The sequence below is a fragment of the Chrysemys picta genome, chromosome 4 (assembly GCF_011386835.1).
Source record: "Chrysemys picta bellii isolate R12L10 chromosome 4, ASM1138683v2, whole genome shotgun sequence".
NCBI classification, from domain to species: domain Eukaryota; kingdom Metazoa; phylum Chordata; order Testudines; family Emydidae; genus Chrysemys; species Chrysemys picta.
This window is the reverse complement of record NC_088794.1, coordinates 47,184,587-47,206,090: the sequence shown is the minus strand read 5'-3', so window position 1 is coordinate 47,206,090 and position 21,504 is coordinate 47,184,587. Positions and strand designations below refer to the sequence as shown.

Below are 21,504 nucleotides of genomic sequence, written 5' to 3'. Positions count from 1 at the left end.
GGGCACATCCAGGGGTTGGCGAGCAATGGGGGCAGGTCCCTGATGCTCTGTTCCCTGAGTCTATAATGAGATTCCTTACCTGCTGGGGAGGAGTGTCCAGATGAGAAAATTGCCTTCTTGTCATCCTCATCACTCCAAAAGGGTGGAGCAGTAGGAGATTCTAGTTGGTCCAGTACCGTCGGTAACAGCGAGCAGTCGGTGCCAAGCAGTGGAGATCTGGGAGCAGAGGATGCTTCTATATCAGATAAGTGCATAAAGGAGGATCAGTGCCATCAACTTGAAACTATTTACATATTTGACATAAAGTCACCAAACAGTTTTGTCCAGCAAAAAAGTTTGAGCCAAGATTTACAAAGTAGCCAGTGGCGCCCCCCCCCCCCCCCGATAGCTGTTTTATTTAACGAGAGGCACACAATGGCACTATTAGATATTGTTTACATTTAGGTAGAAGTATTTAAGATGAATAATTTAGACAAGTCCTGGTAGCTAGTTGTAGTGCAGTGCTTTGGCAACTGTGCACATTAAAGTGACCTGTGTTCCTTCCTTAAGTGTCTCCGAATGAATCATTCTGAAGAGCGGCACTGTTTGTTGCCAGCAAAATATTCCAAACACATTCAAAACAAAAACAAACATTACCTTATGTCAAGCCATTACATATTCCAGGTTCCAGCATTCAGTTTTCTTGGTTTCTGCATGTCTGTTTTTAATAACTACCCTATTTTTGTCCTAATGTAAAAATTCTGTTTTAAAGTTAGTCACTTACAACAAGCCACTATTTAAAAAAATATTATCTTCATTCCAAGTACTTTTATAATCAGAACATTATAATGTGCATAAAGCAAAGGTGTATAATCTAACTATTCTGTTTTAAAATCCAATACCACAGTGCCTCTTTGTATAAAACTCTGTAAAGACAGCTTCATTTGTTAAAGACACACACACTAATGTAATCCAGGATATATATGCTGATATTTTTCTACTTTGCAGGTCCTACTCTTACATTCAAATAAAATGAATATATGTTTGTACCTTTTTATGACAAAAGTTGTCAAAGGCTTGTCATCTTATTGTTCTTTGCATTAGAAAGTCAAGATTTCTGTATGCTGGTTTTCCTACAAGGGTACAGACAATTAAATAAATACAAGCATTTGCTGCTCCGACTGTGTAATCTGATTCTATAAAGATAATTTGCTCTCAGATTTAAGAACTCTTCCTTGTTAATACCTATTTAACTCAAACACCTAATAGATGAGATTGTTAAAGATTGTCACCTGTAACTCCTTAAAATTAAGGCAGTTTCAGAGTTGTCCAGAAAGACTTAGCATGGGATGGTAAGCCTATTACCTTACCCTTAACCATACACATATAAAATGCCCTCTTCTCTCCCCTCCTTGCCACACACCCCTTGGGATGGAGACTCCTGTCTCACAAAGAATCCCATCCTACCTTTCATTCAACTATTCCCTTACCCTTCCCTCTCCCCACCCAATTAACCTGAATTATTCTCATTCATTCTTCCCCCCTAATTAATCAATTCTCATCCTTACCCCACTAGATCTACCACCTAAGAAGCAGCTCTTTAAAAATTGAAGTAATTACCTCAACATTTGTTGCTTGGACCAGCTTCACAGCTACAAAAGCCACCTCAGCCTCTCTCCATCCATCCTGGCTGCACTGCTTACAGATGCTATTTCTCAAATTATAGTGGGTAGCAGAGAGGTGGACAGCATTGCTCTACTCCTCCCCTGTGGTAAGCATCCATAGCCATAGGCCCTCCTTAAGTGAGTCAGAACCATTGGAGTAGGCAGGCCACATCAGGACTAGCCAGGATATATTACATTATAGATATTTTATTTCCACAACTTTAAAGCCAAACAAATATTAGACACTGTATTAAGCTCAACCTTTGACTTTTAATATTCCAATTAAATACTAATACAAATAAGTGAAACACAAATGGGGAACATTGTTTAAATCAAAGTTAATGAGTAGAGACATGCCAGTAATAAACAAATTCCATTTTCAGCAATATCTATCAGCTTTTAACTAGTATCAGAAAAAAGCGATTAGACAGCTAAATTGTATTCAGTTCAAAACTTATACTGGAATAGATTCAATTCAGTCTTCTGGCATCCCAGACTGCAGTTTAGTATAGTATACTATGAGCAAGATCAAACAGTTATGTACATGAACATTGAACAGTCAAAATACTTACACTAAACAGCACAATTATGTACAGGTACTCCAACAAAAATATGCAATAGCCATACAAACATGAAACCGAAGGGAGGGAGAAGAGGAAAACCCCAACATTCAGAGAACTTTATTAAAAAAATTACAAAAACATTAATAGCTGAGACATTTAACAATTGCACTACACTAATACAAAGTTCAAATATAAAATTGGTGCATTTAGTTCACAATGCACTAGCTTTAAAGAAAAATGCGGCTTTCACTAAAGGCAGCTTAGATATTTTTCACATAATTGTTTTAACAGAAAGCCTATTAACACAACAATGATTGTTTTAATGCTACAGTTTACAGCAAGGACAAAAAACTAAAATAGCAGCAGTTTCACATGGCATATACTTCCACAGGCTTATTTATCCATGGTTTAAGTAATGCCTACAAAGTGCTCCCAGTTGAACAGACAAGTAAAATTCACAATAAAAAGTTTCCTGACACCAGGTATATTGAATGGCCTTAAACCAGTCTCCTCAGCATTCCTTCCCTGTTCCAAGGACAATCTAATTTCAATAAAGCCCTTTTAAGATTATTAGGGAAAATATCTTTTGTTACAATGTAGTAACACTAAAAAGCAGCACACCACTATAGTGGTTAACCCTGGGATGGTGTAACATTTAACAGTGTAACTAAAAGGCTTATGGATTAACATCCAACATTTTCAATAGACCAGATATTAGAGTCCAATATCTCAATTGTTAATACAGCTAGTTAGCTGTATATTGCAATTAAAAATCCTAGAAGTTATTTCTGTAAAACTAGAGACACTGATTGAAGACTGGGCAAGAAACCAGAAATTGAATTCTTCCTTCAACTCCTCAAAAATTCAATCCACTAAGAAGATTTCATAGTCTCTCCTCTTTTTTTTTTGGAATGGATATTTCAGTATATAGTAAGACTAACTGAGCGGTTCATTTTCTTTCCGATGAGTCGAGATGTTCTATTCTGTGTCGTAGATCTAGTTGCCATTCGATCAGTGAACAGCGCCCTCTCTTCTGCTGCAGCTTTTGCCATTTGTGCCTTCTTCAGTTCTCTGAAAGAGAAGAATCAAGAAATGTCCATCCAATATAAGACTCTTGATCAGTCTCAGGCCACAAACCTATCTGGATTTGCATAGGCAGCATGAAAGCAATTTGCAGAACCACCTAGTTGATGTCTCCACTCATTTCAGGAGATAACAAGGAAAGTTCAGGATCCAGTTTCTGTATCATGTCTGAAGTTTCTTATTTGGAGGGAGAAACAGGAAGGAAGTTCCAGAACCACGTATATTGTTGATGCTCAAATAAAATACCCACAGATTTTTTTTTAAATTTATATGCAGCTGTAACTCAGTAGCTATTAAACAGTTTAACACACATTTTTATAGATGCCAACACTCCCAAATATAGCTATGACAGTAAATGCCACTACATACACAGAAGCTAAATAGAGTTAATTAACATAAGGGCCTTTTATTAATCTAATGACGTGTGTCATTTCAACTGCTAGTTTGTCACCAATGATAACTAAGAACAAATTACTTAATTTTACTATGGAAAAAGGTAACCAAAAGAAACCCATAATACTGATGGTTAATTGGATTGGTGGAATAAAGAATGTATCTAATTCTTCCTTGTACCCCATTTAAAATAATACAGAATAGTAGTTAATTGCCCGTACGAGCTGACCTTAAAATGTCCACAACTAGCCAACTTTTAGAGTGCTAAGTGTAGAGACTTCATCCTCAAGACTAGCCTCCCTTTTTAAGCTACCTTTGAAACCTCTGCAGGAAAATTCAGACCACAAAGTGTTTTCTTTTCAATAGACTGCCCCCCAAAAGAATGGTATCAGTGACTAACAGCCCAAGAATGCCACCAAAGTCCTTTTCCATCTATATGCCAATATAGGTACTATATCCTGAATCTCTAGGTTGCTTAACATGTCCAACTTGAGTTGGCTGCAAGACCGAGTTGAAGAGAGAGCAAAAACTGCCATGCTGGATAGGACTGGTAGTATCTCATCTCTGACACTGACTAGTACCAAGTGCTTTGGAAGAAGTTAAACAAAAAAAATATACACACACACCCCACAGTAGGTAGTTGTAGAATAACCTGACCATAGGGGGGGAAAATTCTATATTACCTTAGTTAGAGGTTGGCCTATGCCATGAAGGATGAAGATTTCCAACTTCCTAAAAAGGTAACAAATGTTTTTCACTATCCATATAAAATGTCCAACGCTTCAAATCTTGCTATGTTCTCAGCCTAAATGAGTTCCACAGGCTAATTGTGCATTGTGTGAAAGTACTTTTATCAGTGTTGCTGCATAGCCCCATATTATTGTATTGCAAGAAAAAAAAATTGCAGTGTTCCATCTACTTCTCCTATACTATTTATTATTTCCTTTTTTTAATCATTATCTTTCATATAAAATTTTCATGTCCCTAGTCATTACTTTCAACCATTGCTGAATCTCCTCTATTTCTGCTATACCCTCTTTGAGACAGGGTGGAAAGAACTTAGCTCAGCGATTCTCAAACAGTGGGTCAGGACTCCAAAATGAGTCACGACCCTGTTTTAATGGGGTCGCCAGGGCAGGTGTTAGATTTCCTGCGGCCCCAGGCCAAAGCCCGAAGGTTTCAGCCCTGGGTGGTGTGGCTCAGGCTTCAGCCCTTGGGCATAGACTTTGCCCCCCTGAGGGCGGCAGGGCTTGGGGCAGGCTCAGGCTTCGGTCACCCCTCCTGGGGCCATGTAGTAATTTTTGTTGTCAGAAGGGGGTGGCGGTGCAATGAAGTTTGAGAACTCCTGGAGCTCAAACACAAGATATATTCTTGATGCACAAAGTTCTATTGCTCAAATTATACAGGAGACCACACAAGATGATTGTAATGATCCTTTATGACTTTGAAGTCTAAATAACTGAACACATTATTCCAGGAGAGGGCATACCACAGATGATATATGACGACATAATTGCACCATTATTCTCCACCCATTTTTACACATCTTGATATTGTTTCCTTTTTTCATTACATTGTCCCTCAAGACTGAACTGTTTCTCCCAAGTTGTTCTAGTTAATGTAATCTGGTATTGTGTACAAGTAGTTCAGACTAGGACTCCCAACACGCATTACCTTGTTTGTCAAAATTACATTCCAAATACCATTGTGTTATCCATCCACTTCATTTTGTTAAGTTCTTTAAAGTTCCTCAGTGTTTTCTCTGGTATCAACTACCCTAAATATGTAATTTTTCGCACCTCAGTGTTTACCCTCTTTTCCAGACAATTTAATATACTTACTAGTTGCTGCTCATCAGTCTTAATATTGAAATTGTGAACCAACTGTTCAAATTTCACTATGATAAAAGTTATTTACTCCTACTCTTTGTTTTGTTTCTGCTCCATGACAGTATTTTACCTCTGACCCCATTAATACTTTTTAAAAAATAACTTCATGAAAGGTTCAAAGTTTTTTCCAAAAGTCCAAGTAAATTATGTCAATTGACTTTTATCCACTTAAAGACACAAAGAGCTATAAATAGATCACTGAATACATTCAGCAGCCAGATCCCTTTGACTGCTGTTTCAGACATATACACCTCTACCCCGATCTAACGCGACCTGATATAACACGAATTTGAATATAACGTGGTAAAGCAGTGCTCTGGGCTGCGCACTCCGGTGGATCAAAGCAAGTTCAATATAACGCGGTTTCACCTATAACGCGGTAAGATTTTTTGGCTCCCAAGAACATCGTGATATTGGGGTAGAGGTGTACCTTTGATCCAGGACATCCTAAAGGACAATGTAGCATTTAGCGGATAGATGAGTTCTTACATGCAGCAGAGGGAGCAGCCATGTACAGCATACACAGACTTCATGTCAATACTTGCAATAGCTATTAGTTATTTTGTCATGGCTATGTCAACATTGAGATAAACCTTTAAAGAATATCAAGGACACCATAGGACTTAAAAAGAAAAAAAAAAGAAAAAAAGTTGCATCCAGGAAGGGTGAGGGAAGGATGTGAAAGACAACTAATATTTCCCATTACTGATAATACTTAGAGAACTTTGGAACACCTCCTCTTTCATGCATACAGGCAAGTGGGGAGTCTCAGTGCTCAGAATGTCTTTCAATAAAAGCCTGCAGATTGCTAGATTTATTTCCTCCTTTCTGCAGTCAGAGTCATTCATCAGGAGACTGTATGAGTGTAACCAACCAAAAGATCAAGTCTGCCTCTAGCTGTACCAGCTATAGCAAAGGCTAGAGGAAAAACTGCAAGAGGGAATGGCGGAAGGCATGGAAAATGGAAGGCATGGGAAAAAATGACTAAGGGCATCTGTTAATCACAAATGATGTACAGAAACTCAACAATACCTCAAACCTTACGCTTTCCAGCCATTAGGCACAAAGACGCACAAAATTAAAGAAATAAGAGGTTCAAATGCTGACAATCACCATAATTCTTCCATCTCCTGCCTATAATTTAGAGAATGACCTAACAGCCAGCTCAAAGGGATTAAGGAGGTTAATACTCTTCCTAAAGGGAATCTCAGTTTCTAAGTCACACTTACACACACACCTACCTTATTAAAACCCTTTGATTATTACAATTGCCCAATGTGCTATTCACTATTCATGCCATTTACATCGGTGAAAAACAAAACAAATGAAGTGTCTTATGTTGATTCGCAATACTGCAATGATCAAAATATTGCAAAGGAAATTTTTCTTTAAAAAACAATTAGTTTGTTTAGATGTTATGCAAACATTGCTATTGTTCTCAGGTTTCTATGGTATATTTGGCCCCTTAGAGTTTCCTTAAAAGCTCTAAGAGTAGACTTAGGTTTAGTGCAAGTACAGTTACTGTGCTCTTATGACCTATCTTTAGTAATCTTAAAATTTGAAATGAGTATATATTTCATCACCCTAAAACACAAATTATTACAAATATAATTATATCTGATATTCAAGGAATCTTTGCACTCACTTTTGCAAGAGTGAATTTTTGAACTTCTCAGCATTCAGCTCTATACGAAGTTGCTCTGCACTCTTTTTGGCAGCAGACAGCAGCACTGAATGCTTGCCCAGAGCCACTGCTGTAGGTCTTCTCTCTGGATCTGGACTAATCATAACCTTGAAGAAAAAAGAGTCATGTTTAAAAGTACTAACTACTTACAGTATCAGAATAAGCAAGGAGCCATTTGCATACAACAATTCTTACTTTTAATAACTCCAATAATTCTTGAGAAAGAACTTGTGGTATTCTAGGCAGTTTTCCTCGTCGAATTTCATGCCATTGGTCTCCATTAGTCGGAAGTGGTTCAGCACCAGCAGCACACACAACAGTTAGAGCAAGAGCAAAAATATCAGCTTTCGGCAAGTGAGTATAGTTCTGCAAAGAAAAAAAAAAAACTCTGTGAATACCCACACCAGAATAGAAACTGGACAGTCGACTGATTTGGAAATGGAGACATCCGAAGTATCTATCTTCTCGCACACCAAAAGGTAAGCCATTTAGAACAACACATATTTTACAATTTTGAAATAGTTATTTCAACTTGGGGGTGGTTAAATAAAAAAAACTGCAAAGACATCATGCAGACTTAAACCTTATTTTAGCTTCAATTAGCAAAACAATGCTGTTACCTCTTGTAAAACTTCATTTGCAAGAAAACGGCTATCTCCTTCCTCTACTTGTGGACTAGATACTCTAGTTACATGACCAAGATCACCTACAAGGAATAGTTAAGGGGAAAAAGTTATTTTTCAGAAACCAAATCAATTATATCATCTGATCTTTAAGCATGCAGCATTTTCCGTACCTATTTTAAATACAACTTTGTCAGAAGACCAGTCATCATCATCACCTTCCTCAGATGTCATACTTGGAACGGATGTCCTAGATATGAAGATATTACCTGCAAAGAAGAAGAATTGTAAGGAACACAATTCTAGATCTAAGTTTTACCTCGTCTGATTTCTCAGACAACTGTATTTATAAAGAAACTGGTTTCATTATATACCATTCCCTAGAGTAAGACAAACTAGAAAGCAGAAACCACCTCATGGGACAGAAGCCAATTTTTTGGCAAGTCAACAAACTTGGTTCCACAGAAATGATGCAAGATAAACTTAAAGGAACTTTAATTATGCTAGCCAATTTTAAAATTGATCTCTCAGATGGTCTGAGTAGCAACAGAACAAAGAATTTACAGTTATTGAGGTGTGGCTGACTGCTTATTTTTCTGCGACAGACTAAACCATCTAAAGAAATTGTAAATATAACTTCAATAGAGTACAGTAGTTTATATACTTACTAGGCTTTATATCCATGTGTACCAATGACATTGAATGAATATACTTTAAGCCACGAGCCACCTGAAGTAACAGATCTTTCAGCTCGGGTTCAGTAAAATAGCGCATATTTCTGTAGTTTTCACTTATGGCATCAGCTAAACTGCCACCTAAAACAAAGCCAAAATATGTCAGCTACCTTCTTCCACAAGGGTTTTATGTAAAATGAATAAGGTTTCCCATATAGCAGAGATTCCCAAAACGTGGTTCGTGGACCACTGAATATTGCTGGTGGTCTAGAGAGAGCTGGATGGTCACATGGTATACCTCTTTCCCCTTATTCCCAGCTTCTACATTGAAATACATGTAAAGTAATGTAGGCAATCACTGTAGTTGCCTTGGGATCCCAAGTGTGAAGAATCTGTTCTAAACATCCATGAATTGGAGGCCATGTTACCCATATAATCTGTATTAGAATGTTTTCTACAGCATAAGAGCTTGGAAAGATATGGCCATGTTAATATTGTGGTGAAAGCCTCAATTTTTGGAACCTCCTGTTTTGGGACTAGAATGTACGCTACAGAGAGGGCAAGAGTTCTATGCAAAAGGAAAACCAAAAGGCACTGAATATCTAACCCTAAACCACAAAGGTATAGATTTAGTCTGTGCTGGTGAGACGACCCACAGAGGAACAGTAGAAAATTCAAATAAGGAGAACTGAGCATGTCCTCCTTAAGCATGACCTTTCTTGGACGCAGTCCACTTTTTCTTTACATGGAGTCATTTAATCTAATTTTTTGTTTTAAACCCATCTAAGGGACTTTGGTAAGACAGAATTTTCCTGATAAAGTTCTTTAAGTTGGCTTTTTCACATTTAGGTTAGCACATGGCACTGAGCCCAAAAAAAGCTCTCTCTACTGCTTTTGTAAGTGGAAGATTAATACACTTTGCACTAGCAGCACTTGTCGAAGAACTCTCTCTCCCACCCCCATCTATAAAATGGGAAACAGAAATTAAGTGATTTACTCATGGTCCCAAAATAATTTATTACAGGAATATTCCTCAAATCTTTATACACAAGTAATATTTCAGAGTCAACGTACTTTCTAATATTAACATGAAAAGCAATACAGAAAGTTAGTTTAAAATTAAAGTCACTTCTAGTGACTTTGACACAGCTGCTGATCCCGATGAAGGCTGAGTTATTAAATTAAAATGGTGGAAAAGGGAGGGGGGCGACCACAAAACACCTGTTTTTCACCTGCCCCTTAAATAAAGGGGGACAGGAATTCTGATAGGGGAAGAGGGATTTTCTTTTTAGTTTAGTAGCAGCATAATTGTTTTATTGTGCTTCAGCCTGTATGGGCCTAGTGGTATAAATGTCCAAAGTAAATTACAAAAAAAAAAGTTTTCCCCATAAGTAATGCATGAATTTGCTTGGAAAAAATGGTTTCTATGCACTGCAATATTTACTTTGTCAACCAGGGAGTAGTCAAACAGCCCCATGGCTCACCAAATTGTTATGTGCAAGGGGAGAACCTTTTGCTGTGTCCTCCCTTTTAGAGAGTTTTGTTTTATTGGCGTACTTTGTTTGATCAAATTTAGTGATTTGGTTTTTAGCGATATAAAATGCTCTCTCCTTCAAAAGGGACTGCACATACATGTAATTCATCTCTTCCACATTTAGAAAAGAGTATCTCTTACAACCAACCAGTGCCATCCACCCCAGGCTAATGCCCACGAGAGACCTGCCAGTTCAAACCCTACAGGCAACTTTAGAAGACCTACGGTTCATAGCAAAGTGACTGATAACAGGTTTTTCTTACCATTACAATACTCATTCTGTATAAGCATGTGATCATCTTCTGCCCAGGCAGAGTAGTATCTGACTACATGAGAATGCTGCCCCAAAACTGCATGTGCATAGACCTCTCTTAAAGCGTTCTGCCTATTATAAAAAACAAAACAAAAAACAAAACAAAAACCACCACAAATATTTAGTGATAGTCTAAGTTTATTTCAGAATATCTAACTTTAGGTCTGCTGGAAGTTCACACACACACACACACACACTTTATATAGTGGTCACATGTCTTTAAGGCAGTAGCCATGTTAACACTGAGCCTGAAAAACGGGTATTCATCTGTCAATACTGCTTTGTTATCAAGCAACTGATCTAACACCATTCACCAGTGAATGGAAGAAACAATTCATCTTGCTATTATAAACTTAAGGCTGATGTCTTTTACAGATTTAACTGGGAAGTATCTGAAGTTACATTTGCAGTGATGTCAGTGATTGTGTATTTAAGTTTTAAAATAATTTATATTATACTATAAAAAGATTAAACCACTGGTAAAATACAAGCTTTTGTTGTAGATCAGGTTGTATGGCTCCACTTCAAGAGCAACTGAGCCTTCGCCACCAGTAGAGACTAGAGAGTCTGGAAGAAGGGGCTGCAAATTAACTATGCTTTTAAAGCACCATTGACATCATTTCTAAAGGCCTACCATTGAACAGTTTCAGAAAAGGCTCCTGATGATACAATTGTGGATCCCTTCTTTTGGTTGAAAGTTTAAAAGGGAACTAAACATTTATGCATTAGATGAAAGAGTTAAGATTGAAACATAAATTATGGTAGCGTTTGTTCACAAAGACTTCAGTATTTTGGATTTAAGCATTCCCTTGGAGTGTTGTAAACTAAACAGCATTGTGCAAGTGCACAAGAAAAGAAACTGGCCTGCTTAACGACTTTATCCTTCACTCAAACTGGACATGGAGCAATACTTAACATTTTGCACTTATGTGAAGCCTTTCCCAGCAGGGATCACAAAGGGCTTTACAGACATCAGTGTAACATATGTACCATTAATGGAAGGAAGTATTATCCCTACTTTACAGATGACTAGAGCGATTCGCTCAAGATCATACAGGATGCCTGTGGCAGAGCTGGGAACAGAACCCAAATCTCTCTTCCCACTTCACATAAACCACGATACTACCCTTTAACTTCAGAAAGGCTGATGAAAAGTAAGTTTTAGATTTCTATTTTAAGGTACTAGCTGTAAAGCAGATAAACACTTGCAAACTTAAGTCTCATTTTAATGCGTACATTGGAACACCTCATGTGGGAGAAGCAAAAAAGTAAAAAGGCAACCAAGAATTAGTATCTAGCTTTTAGTAAAACAACACATACTTACTCATCAACTGAGCCAGCTAAGGGCTTCTTGGACCGTTTTATAGCATAGATACAGCCATCAAGCCTTTTTACACATTTAAACACGGAACCAAATTCTCCAGACCCAATCTTCTCCAATTCATGAAATTCTGTTTCATACCGTGACTTCATATTACTTTCTGTTATTGTGATCCGCTGCAGTGATTTAAAAGGGGAAAAGTAAGACTTAGGTTTGCAAATACACACTACTAATTAAACACAAAGCAATAAGTGTGGTACCTTGGCAGGTCTGATAGTTTCATCTTCAAGCTCTCCGTCACTTGCTTCCATGTCCTCCCCACAAGAGCTGAAAGTTACATTCATAATATGTTCATGTATTGAATAAATAAGTCTTGATGATCTTAAAGACAGACAATAAGAACTCCAATTCTTACATTCTACCAAAGCCAAGCTAATGGAAAACCAAACCAAAAAGTCTGGAATGTGAAATCACACAAGGTAATACCCACCTACAAAATTTAGCTCTCTTGCATATATTTTCCTGTTGTTTCTAGGAAATTAACAACTGCTGCAGCTGATGCCCACTGCTAAATGTCCACACTATCACCTCCCTTTCTGGTTTCTATCTAGCAGAATCAAGACAACCATTACTACTTGATTCTTTGTCCAGTTGCTGGTTTCCCATCCCAACTCAAATCCATGTCTGGACAATATGGTTTACCTATTAATTCTTCTCCTAATCCAAGGATTCACTAAACCGATTTTACCTTCCATCGGACAAAAATCCCACTGCAGATTATGGTCATGCACATCACACTGTACCCTACCGCAACCCAGAAAATATATTTCTGGGTGTCATTCACCTTGAAGATACATATTGCTATTAAAACCAGAATGTACATTTTGCATCTGTTGATTTTAGGGAAATAATTAACAAGAGATTTCCGAGGAAATATAGCAATACAATATTTTTTTAAACAACTAAAAATGGTTTAAAATAAGATTGATAAAGAAGTATGAGTTACTCACTCATTCCAATGTGTTCTCTTTCTTCTACGACACTGTCCAGATGAAGTCTGAAGGAACAGCGAGTCTGGAGTAAAGGGATTAATGTTCACATGAGGTGTCCGTCTCATAACAGCATCCCGCTTTTCTGACTTCCCAACATTCATGAAGAGGGATCCTACACGGAGTTTAACAGAACTGGAGCCCATTCCTTGAGCTTTGGAAAGCAAACTCTACAAAAAACAGAAAGGCTCATCAATACTTTAGATACTCATAACTAGGACCCTACCAAATTCACAGCCATGAAAAACATGTCACGGACTGTGAAATCTGGTCTCCCCACATGAAATCTGGTCTTTTATCCTATACAGATTTCACAGGGAAGACTAGCATTTCTCAAACTGGGGATCGCAAGGCTATGGGGAAGGAGGGTGTCGCAGTATTGCCACCTTTACTTCTGCGCTGTCTTCAGAGCTGGGCAGCTGGAGAGCGGCATATGCTGGCCTCCCATCCAGCTCTGAAGGCAGCATCACAGCCAGCAGCAGTGCAGAAGTAAAGGTGCCAATACCATATCATGTCTGAACTGCTGCTGGTGGCAGCACTGCCTTCAGAGCTGGGGTCCCAGTCAGCAGCCACAGAGCTTCCTGGAGCTAGGGGAAGTTCCTGGAGATGGGTCTGACCCAGCCCAGGAAGTAGCCCATGCGAGAGAAAAGGAAATCCCTTCCCTCACCAACCCAGCCAGGACCAGCAGCTGGAGCCTGGCATACAGTAGGAGCCCTCGGCCAGGGCACCACCAGCCCTGCCCATCCCTGGCTCCATGCTCATCACTCTGGCACTCAGGAATTAAAGGGGCTTTTGGCTGCTGTGTGTGGAGGTGGGTGTGTGACCACAGACACCTCTCCCACAATCACAGCACCTAGGGTGGTCGCCCACCCGTAAGGCCGGTCCTGCCCTCCCTCCACCCCAAGGTCCTCCCATACCATGCTAACTCTCTTCCACGCTACTGCTGGTGGCAATGCTGCCTTCAGAGCTGGGCGCCTGGCCAGCAGCCACTGTTCACCGGCCACCCAGCTCTGAAGACAGTGCCACCACCAGCAGAAGCACAGAAGGGTGGCAAAACTGTGACCACACCCCCTCCCCCCATGATCCCTTTTTGGGTGAGGCTCCCCCCCAGTTATTTCAGATTTAAGTATCTGAAGCCCTGAATATATATTTTTTATATATATAAATCTTAGGACTGTGAAATTGACCAAAATTGACTGTGAATTTGGTAGGGCCCTACTCATAACTGGCACGTTTGGCTATGTTTTCCAGAAAGTTATTATTAATGATGACTACTTTTTAATCAGCATAAAATTAGCATAACAGCTGCTTAATAGGAATGAATTTGTCCAATGTAAATTACTTGGGTATGAATTTTTAAGCTTTCGTACTGACATAGCAATTGCCAGAATAAAGATAAACACTAACATTTTAATCATTTTTTTAAAAAGTCTGGCAAGAAAAAGTGACCACTTTTTAGTCAGGAAAAGACCATACATAAGGATGGAACAATTAACACAATTCTCTTTCAACACAAAGACCATGAAGCATGACTACATATAAACACGCCGAACTCTGAGCCACTAAACACTAAATTACCACACATTATTGGCTCAGCTACGCAGCAGCACAATAAAGCCTTGTTATGACTTGCCTATAAAATTCTCATTCTTCTACATTCTATAAAAAAGTTAGTCCCTGTAAATAGAAGATTAGCAGTACTAGTGCTCAGTTCCACACTGATGGGGCACTAGAAATGCACAAAATATATGGGTATCCTCTCAATATTCAGAATTGAAAAGTTCATATTATACAGATACTGTAACAGAATTTACTTCAATCCAAGAGAGGTTTTCACAGTGAAGAAAGGTCACCTATTGAAAATGAAGTAAAACCACTCTCTCCATAACCCCAAACCTACTATTTCTGGAAGCCAAGGGCAATCTGCCAGTCAAATATATTCTTCAAGCCTCCTTTGGAGGGGAGAGGTGGGAAAATGAAAGACTGGACAACAGGTTATAGCCAAGCTGCCAGGGCTTCATCCAGCGCCTGTCATAACCTGCAATCCCTAATTGCCCTGGGCAGGCACATGCTTTCTTACTCTCTCTCATTCTGAGTTTTCAAATACGTCAGAGTTCAATGGCATATACCACCCACAAAGCATGTTTCCTGTTGTATTTGATACAAGCAAGCATTGACACTTAAGTCACACCTGCATGCTATGTAATCACATGAATTACATGATTGATCAATCTACTGTTACCATTAGAAACATTTTCAGATTAAAAGTATTTTTCCAAGTGTACTTTTATCAATAATTAATAAATCAAGTAAGACTATTTACTTTTAATTACTTACATACATTAGTTTTCAGCACAAGACTAGCACAAGACTAGCCAATTCCATACTTATATAGTATATTTCCAAATAAATACAGTTTTCGAATTTCCATGTATTCAAGCAGCAACAGCTGGTTTGGAAGTCTGGCATGGGAATAATTATTTTAAAAGTATGAAACAGTTTACATATTCTTTTGAAACTGATCATATTTCATTAGTCCCAAGTCCCTCTAGCCATTTGCAGTTTATAAGTTCTGTGTCTTCCCTCCTCACCCCCCCCCAAACAAAGTTTTGCTCAGGTGTCAAATACCCACAAAACAGAAACAATGGAAAAACTACATGGTGCTATCAAACAAACATGCAGACAAACTGATAGAATATTTAAACACATCAACAGATAAAATTCAGACAACCATGACTGAAAAGTTGAGTGTCACTTCAAAATATATGTCCACTGCAGTGTTTAGAAGAACTGTAAATATGCCTATTACTCCTAGAACTTGTTTTACAAAACCTATTTTTTAAAAATATCCACATTGGATTAAACTGGGTCCATTTAACAGCTCATACATATTTACAATGACAATGTAATCAAAGTAAGCTGACAAAATCCAATTACTGAACTACAATTTTAAGATCAAAAAGTGAGACTGGAAAACTCTTCTGATGTTTAATAAAATAGTGGCAAACCAACAGGCTGATCACCTACTTTAAAATATGAGTTTAAAAAAGTACCAAACAGACCAGATTAATCTGTTACATAATCTTAACGGACAATTCGTGGGCAGGACCTGCAAAAGATGCCAACTTTTTTTTGTTACAGGCAAACCAAGTATGTTATGTAATGATTGCTCTAGAATGGGCAGTGGCACTGGAAACACACATGTTAACTTTGTTTTTAATACCAGGCACAGAGGAATGAAATGGGGTATTATGTTTTGTTTGTTTGTGTTTAGGTTCCCTGTCAAGTTACATCAGCTATCCTCTGTTGGTGCAGTTCTATATTTAAGGAGCCAGATGCTGCTGGAAGAGTTTGTAAAGCACCGTTTTCTGTTCCAGTTCACTCGTTACACTTAAAAGAAAACAGACCTATCATTACCCTTACACCAACTATATTATACAGAGTGGTTGTAGCCATGTCTGTCCCAGGATATTAGAGAGAAAGGTAGGTGAGGTGACTTTTATTGAACTAACTTTTGTTGGTGAGAGACACCAAGCTTTCCAGCTACACAGAACTCCTCTTCAGGTCTGGGAAAGGGACTCTGAGCATCACAGCTGAATGCAAGGTGGTGGAAAGGATTGTTTAACTTTAAGTAGTTAACTCATATTCAAGGTAGAATAGTTCTTTAGAAGGTTTCAGAGTAGCAGAACAATCCTTTCCATTTTGCATTTAGCTCAGAGTACCTTTCCCAGACCTGAAGAGGAGCTCTGTGTGTCTAGAAAGCGTCTCTCTCTCTCACCAACAGAAGCTGGTCCAATAAAGGATATTACCTTGCCCACCTTATCTCTGTAGTGAGTATTGTTAGTCCTTATTGCAAATCTACCAAACAAATTTGAAATAAGTGGAAGTGTAATGCAAATCTATTAATACTTCTAACCCACCACCGTCCTGACATCCAACATTTTGTGCCTGCCAATAACATTGCTCTTCCAGTAAACAGAGTTCTAGTGCCCTAGTGTATTTTCTCTCCCGCAGGTGGGCTGGTTCTAGCCCACAGTAGGCAGGAATCCTTACTATAATACAAGACCCAAATTTCTTGGTCAAGGTATAGTCAAGATCCAGACTCTAGAGAAACATTTTTTCACACCACAACAATGATAAGTGAATAAAGAGGTTTCACAACTCAATCACTCCAAAGCATCTGGCAATCATGCCCACGGTCTGCCTACTGCAGGGGTGGGCAAATTTTCTGGCCCAAAGGCCACATCTGGGTATGGAAATTGTATGGTGGGCCATAAATGCTCATGAGATTGGGGTGCGGGAGGGGGCGAGGGCTCCAGGGTAGGGCCAAAAACAAGGAGCTCAGGTTATGGGAGAGGGTTCTGGGCTGGGGCAGAGGATTGGGGTGCATGGGTGGGGGGTGAAAGCTCTGGCTGGGGATGCAGGCTCTGGGGTGGGGGGGATGAGCAGTTTGGGGTGCAGGAGAGTGCTCCAGGCTGGGACTGAGGGGTTCAGAGGGAGGGAAGATCAGGGGTGCAGGCCCCGGGTGGCGCTTACCTCAAGCAGCTCCCGGAAGCAGCGGCATGTCCCCCCTCCATATTCTATGCCCATCTGCAGGCACCACCCCTGCAGCTCCCATTGGCCCTGGTTCCAGGATCGCCCCACGCCATGGGTCTAGGAAATGGGAACTGCAGGGGCAGTGCTTGGGGCAGCATGCAGAGGCCCTGGCTGCTCCTTCGCATAGGAGATGGAGGGGAGCCATGCTGCTGCTTCCAGGAGCCATGCAGAAGCATGGCACACGCAGAGCGGGGCAAGCCCCGACCCCACTCCCTGGCTGCAACAGGGCAAGCCCCGAATCCTACTCCCCGGCGGGACCTGGAGGGCCACCCCTGCTGTACAAAGAGCCACAAAGCCAGGCCCCTCATTAACCTACCCCCACATCGTACAGACACCACAAGCAAGGAGATGGATACTGCAGACCTTCCCCACAAGAAAGGGCGTGGGGAACCCTATGTGTACACTGATTTGACGGGCTGGGGGACCAGGAGAGTCCCAGAACTGCAGGCAGCCTCTCCGGGAATCTTATGCACAGGCCGCGCCACGCCCTGTGTTGGAGCACGGGGCACACACGTGCTACAAGTTACAACCAGCCGCCCTTCAAGGGACCAAGAACCAAAGGGGAGCTGTGCCACGAGCAGTCCCAACCCCGGCCGCTCCGCAGGGCACCATCCCCACCCCAAGCCCTCACCTTGGGCGTGTGCGGTGTGTCGAAGAGGCGCAACTTGCGGAAAGTCTTGTGGGGCGGGGTGCCGGGGCACTCGGGCAGGGGGGAGCGGGGCTCCTCGCTGCGGACCCGGTACCCGCCTGCAGTGAAATGCGTCGGCGACTCCCCGCAACACCGGCGGCCCTTGAGTGGCGGCGAGGGCGAGCCAGCCATGAAGTAGGCTCCGGGCGACTTGACCGGGGACGAGCCGAAGCCCTCCTCCTCCCATGAGTCCTCCTCATCCCCGGGCAGCGCGGACACCGCCGGCTCCATCTCCTCCTCTTCCAGCGGCGGCGGCTCGCCCCGCGCCGGGGTGCGGGCTGCCGAGAGTGGCGAGTCCGCCTCCTGGAAGGCTGAGTCCTCGCCGGTGCTGTTGCCGCTGCTACCCCCTTCCTCCTCGTCGTCGTCCTCGTCGCTGCCGGCTGGGAACAGCAGCTTCTGCCGGATCGGGGCGTCCACCGGCCGGACCGAGAGGCGCCGCGGCGCAGCCAGCCGGCTCACAGAGCTCATGGCGGGACCACGGCTCCGGGCCGCTCCCAGCTCCGTACGGGCCCCGCTCACGGGGAGACGCGCTCCCCGACACCCTGGCTCCCTACCGGCCGCTCCCACGCCGCAGGCCCCGCGCTGGCCGCTCCCCGGCTCTGCCACTATCGGCGCTGAGTAGGCGCCACTCCTGGCCCCGTAGCAATTCAGGCTCCGCGCGGACCCACTCGCTAGCGCTGCCCAGGGTAGCCCAGCTCTTGCCGTTCAGACTCCGCGGCTTTCCCGCGACCGTTAGTCTCGTGGCCCCTACGCCAGCCAATCACACACGCCCACTCAGTTTGAAAACAAGGAAGATGGAGGCCGGGCCACGCAGAAAATACGTCATACGTTCGTTTGGCGCGAATAGGGAGCTGGAAAGGGCGGGGCTGGAGAAGTCTCCTTCCGTTGGGAGTGTGGGGTGGAGACTAGGGAGGTTAGGGGGTGGCTGCGCGGGCACGGAGGCGCTCCAGGGGGCGGCTGGAGGCGGGGGTGCCGCAGCGGGCGGAGGTGGCTCTGGGGTAGAGCGAACAGCGGTCTGACCCGGTACCGCGTCACCAGAGCTGCTCCTCCGACCGCACCATCCCCGCTCAACCGCTGCGGGAGGAGAGAGGGGCGGGCCCCTCGCCGGGCGGCACCGTTCCCTCCAGGCGCCTGTAGGAAAGGGGCTTGTTGCCGGGCGTGGGAGCGCAGGGTGGCCGGGCAGGCTGCCGTGCTCCCCCTGCGCCAGTTCTCCCATCTCACAACCCCGCGCATCAAGCGGGAACTGTCCCTTTAACTGAACAACACGTAGCAGGCAGGGAGCGGAAAGCAGCTCTGCTCTCGCGCTGGAGGCGGGGCACAGCCCAGGCCGGCCGCCTTCACGCCACTAACCCCGCTGCACACAGTTCATTGCGGTGGTGCCACTGTAAGCAGAGGCGTTACGTGCTGCTGTGCTATGCCCTCCTCCCCTGGCGCCCCGTTTAAAGGAATCCGTTTGCACTGCAGTGGGTTGAGTCCGTCGCAGTTGCAAGGAGGAGACGAGATGCGCACACTCTGGTAGGAGTCGCCTCCAGCCGGCCAAACCTGCATGTCTCACGGGAGGGCAAACAAAAAAACTGATTGCTCACTCTCCTTTTCTAGAGATCGCTTCCAAGTGAGCTTTTCAGCTCTATGCACACGTGGCACGATCATAAGTCGAAGTACAACAGACTCCCCACCAGTGTAAAATGCCACTTTGCTGATTGCCGTTAGCGGCGGGGAGTTTCATCTCTGCCTCCTTAAGAACAAAGACAGTGTATGAGCCCCCTTAATTCTTCGTTTAAAGTCTATCACTACGAGATTGCTTGTAAAGAATGGCAGGGTTGAGAAGGCTAAAATCTAAGCAGATTTTTAAAAAAAATGCTTCTCTTATCTTGGGAGATCTGTTAATACTAGAAAAAGAAACGGAACATTGACGCTAGATCATCTTTTCTACTAACACTCGAAATCAACAAATCCAATATACTAGTTCCCGCCCAAGTAGGGTGACCAGACAGCAAATGTGAAAAATCGGAAGGGGGGTGGAGGGTAATAGGATAGGAGCCTATATAAGAAAAAGACCCCAAAATCGGGACTGTCCTTGTAAAATCAGGACATCTGGTCACCCTATGCCCAAGATATGTATATTTGGTTGACATATACATTGCTAATTTTTGTGATGGGGATTTCAGGTCCAGAAGTAAAGTGTTTGTTTTTTTTTTTTAGTTTCAGCACAGAGTAAGTATATTTATTGTTTTATAGCAAAATGCCCCACATTAAAAAAACCATAATTGCTAGATGTTCAGCTGTGCAAAATGGTAGAGTGCTTAAGTGCAAGTGGAATAGACATAATCTGTTAAATACTCAAACAGTTTTATGGTCCTATGAGACAAGATGTGAAACTAGAGAATGGTCTGAGAGCAAGTGAGATGTAACAATCTCATGTTAAAAAAAATAGTTTGCAGTAAAAAGAAGCACCCTTTTAAACGAATGATTTGTAAACTATTCTCATGATATTTGACACCTGATTCATGAATTTTGAACATTTGAGACTGGCAATACAGCAGAGCCGCTCAACCCATTTCCACTTGTGGCATAAGTAAACCTTTGAATGAAGGATGCCTATCGGAGGGAAAGTGCTAGGCTTGTGCCCTATTTTGCTCTTTAGAGATGCATAATGGAGGGCTGGTGGCTCTTAGCCCAATTAAAAAAAAATCCATTTTTTTTAAAGTATTTAAGCTTAACCATTTAAAGAAATGCAAATTACTTTGATTTATAAATATTGCAAACCTCTCAGAACACTGGAACATCAGGCACAGTATTCTGATTGGTTGCTTGGCAGCCCTCATTTACTAAGAACTTCTTACTCAAACTAGAAAATCACCTCACAATGAATGTGTTATACTCTGCATTCCATTTGACAGACACTGACCTCTCTATGACCGCTTTGACTTTGGCCCTCCACTTCATCGCTATCAGCCCTTACTGGACTGATAATGCAATCAAGTATCTGTCCTTTATCACTTAATCAAATTATATTAACTAAAACTAATCTTTTGAGCAAAGCTGTACTGACCAACTTTGTTTTCCCAGTCAGAGAGAGCTAGAATAATCCAGAGCTGGCTCCATCTAGGTCCCATGACCTATCATCAACTTCTCCTTATTTTCAAGACAATACACATTTCTTCCCCCCATCCTTTGGGTTGAAGAGTCATTCTGTGGCTGATGCTAATGGCTAGAGTTGCTGTCACAGTCCTAGTGCCCCTGCATCCTTCTGGTAAGGTGAAAAGCATACAGAATTTATCTAGCAGCAGATCTTCTGGCCTTTATCCAGTTCCACATGATAGCATGTAGACAGCCCCCATTAGAACTGATATCTGTCTGTGCTTTTTACGCCTTGAGTGGCATCCCCAAATCCTGCTTTCTTTATCCCTGGAGGAACAAAATCAAACCTATTCTGCTGCATGAGGGATCT

The 21,504-nt window shown here is 42.0% G+C and overlaps 1 protein-coding gene across 2 annotated transcripts; it reads right to left on the bottom strand.

Annotated features, from left to right (window-relative positions):
- Positions 1 to 1,893: 1,893 nt before the first annotated feature.
- Positions 1,894 to 18,791, bottom strand: WEE1 (WEE1 G2 checkpoint kinase). Of its 2 annotated transcripts, none has more exons than XM_005291693.5 (11): positions 17,997 to 18,791; positions 12,731 to 12,939; positions 11,981 to 12,047; positions 11,724 to 11,896; positions 10,350 to 10,471; positions 8,547 to 8,693; positions 8,052 to 8,147; positions 7,876 to 7,961; positions 7,451 to 7,621; positions 7,217 to 7,362; positions 1,894 to 3,277 (listed from the first exon to the last, which is right to left on the bottom strand). In XM_005291693.5, the coding sequence occupies exons 1-11, from the start codon at positions 18,519 to 18,521 to the stop codon at positions 3,127 to 3,129; spliced, it is 1,893 nt and encodes a 630-aa protein (XP_005291750.1). In that variant the 5' UTR covers positions 18,522 to 18,791; the 3' UTR covers positions 1,894 to 3,126. The 2 variants fall into 2 exon arrangements, with proteins under 2 accessions (XP_005291750.1, XP_065450876.1); XM_065594804.1 differs by lacking the exon at positions 17,997 to 18,791 and adding an exon at positions 17,682 to 17,832.
- Between the last annotated feature and the right edge of the window lie 2,713 nt (positions 18,792 to 21,504).